A 2069-nucleotide genomic window follows, 5' to 3' on the forward strand; every position below is an offset into this window, starting at 1 on the left:
CCTGAGGCTGGAGGGAGGGCCATCGGTCCACCAGGATCACAGGGAGGGCCTCCGGGGGACAGCCAGTGCAGAGCCTGGAGGTGGGGGAGCGCTGGGCGGCAACCTCGGGGAGGAGGGACCACCCAGCCCGGGCAAGTCCAGGAGCAAGCCGGCCCATACCCAGTGCTCCTGGGCCACCGGCACCACAGCGCTGTCTGGGCAGGATAAATCAGCCTACGGGTTCAAGAGGCTCTCTCGCCTGGGAACGCCCGTGGGTCTGGAGCAATTGCATCACACAAGGACAGAACCACACCACAGCAGTCCGTTTGCATATCACCTGTATTGTCCCGTGAAATGCACATCCATAAACGGTTGACTTGGGAACGACCTATTAGGTCACACGGAGTCCGGCCCCTGGGGGCCAAAGCCGCATCGATGCCCATGGGCCATGGCCCGTGCTTTCCTGGGCTGCAGCGTGTGCCCTGGTCTCCCCAGCTCTGGGGCGGGGTGCTGGGAGAGGCCAGCTCGCCCCTCAGGCCTTTCAGCTCCCAGGCAGCAGCTCCCAAATGCGCTTGAGGACACGGCGGTTCCTTGGTGCTGAAGAGCTGTTTCTCGAGAAAAGGGTTCTGTGGTCCAATAAGTTTGGGAAACATGGGTTAGACAAGGCTCGGCAGGAAGCTTTTTCTACAGGACTTGTCAGAGCCTTTATGGCAAGAATAGCCCTCGTGAATGTCCCACATGGTAGAGTTTGCAACGCTTCCCCAACTTTTTGGACCAGAGAACTCTTTTGCACCCCCGAGTCGGCTCGAAGACTGGCATCCCGCGGGGCGCCCGCCAGAAAGTGCTGCCCTGGGCGTTCGATGGCCGTTAAAGGCAACGGCACATGCGTCGGGCAGCGGGTGGGGCCGTGCGGACGGGCATCGTGCTGTGGCATGAGGGGCACAGCCAAGAACTCAGCAGTTATGAGGATGAGGACGAGACGCAGCCCCTCCTGCCATCCGGGCTCTTGCTGTTGTCTCCCGAGCAGAAGCTAAACGGGCCTGTCACCCGCACGCTTGGCATCCAAGCAAAAGCGCCGGAGACCCAGCACTGTGAAGGCCGGCCTGAGGCCGCCAGCCTCCAACTGGACCGGGAGGACGAGGCCAGCTCTCGCCCGCCGCCCCGGCGCCCTCTCTTGGGCGCGCTCACCAGGCGGAGATGAGCATCTGGCAGGTGTTGGACGACATCCAGACCAGCTCCACCAGGCGGAACTGCAAGTAGCCGATGATGAAGCCGGAGATGACGTCCGTGATGTGGTGGCGGCCGATCATCACGCGCGACAGGCCCACGCAGAAGGCCCAGAGCACCAGCAGGACGCGCAGGGGCACGGCCAGCACCAGGTGGCTAAGGAAGAACTTGGACACCATGGCCGCGCGGCTGGCGTGCCCGGCGGGGAAGGCGTACACGTCCATGGTGAGGTAGTCCAGGAGGCTGGGGCTCGTCTCGTACGGGCCGCGCCGCTTGATGAGCTTCTGCACGCCGGCCACCGTCATGATGTCCAGGAGCAGGGCTGCGGGCGGGAGACAGAGGCCCCGGGCGGTCAGGCCACCCACCGGGCCGCGCTGTGGCCCAGCCCCGGCCACCTCCTCCCCTCTTTCGCTTCGCCCAGCCCCGCCGGCCTCCAGGCAGGACCCGTCTCAGGGTCTTTGCTCTTGTTGGTCCCTTACCCAGAATGCCCTTCTCTCTGATACTTCCTTTGGCAGAGAAGCCGACCCTAGCCACCCTGTTTGTAAAAGCCCCCATCCCTCTGGATCGGCCTGCTTTATTTTTTTCTTATCGCCTTTTTCACCCTCTGGCATATTACCCATTTCTCCCCTCCCTCCCTCCTTTCATTTTTTCTCTGAGTGGCGGCTTCGTTCTGTTGCCCAGGCTGGAGTGCCGTGGGGTGACCATGGATCACTGCACTCTTGACCTCCTGGGCTCAAGTGATTCTCCCGCTTCAGCCTCCCGAGTAGCTGGGACTACAGGCATGCGCCACCACACCTAAACAATTTTTTTTTTTTTTGAGTTGAAGTCTCACTCTGTCGCCCAGACTGGAGTGCAGTGGCCGC

General features: G+C 62.3%; 1 protein-coding gene across 1 annotated transcript in view; it reads right to left on the reverse strand.

Annotated features, from left to right (window-relative positions):
- Window positions 1–300: 300 nt before the first annotated feature.
- The window catches only part of PLPP7 (phospholipid phosphatase 7 (inactive)), a 21954-nt gene continuing 20185 nt past the window's right edge, over window positions 301–2069 (reverse strand). The window contains exon 2 of the mRNA XM_008069439.2: window positions 301–1528. Coding sequence (XP_008067630.1) covers window positions 1164–1528 — 365 coding nt within the window. The 3' untranslated portion in view covers window positions 301–1163. The remainder of the gene's footprint in view (window positions 1529–2069) is intronic.

This window comes from Carlito syrichta, unplaced genomic scaffold, assembly GCF_000164805.1.
Source record: "Carlito syrichta isolate Samal-C Ts95f unplaced genomic scaffold, Tarsius_syrichta-2.0.1 Scaffold312035, whole genome shotgun sequence".
Lineage (NCBI taxonomy): Eukaryota > Metazoa > Chordata > Mammalia > Primates > Tarsiidae > Carlito > Carlito syrichta.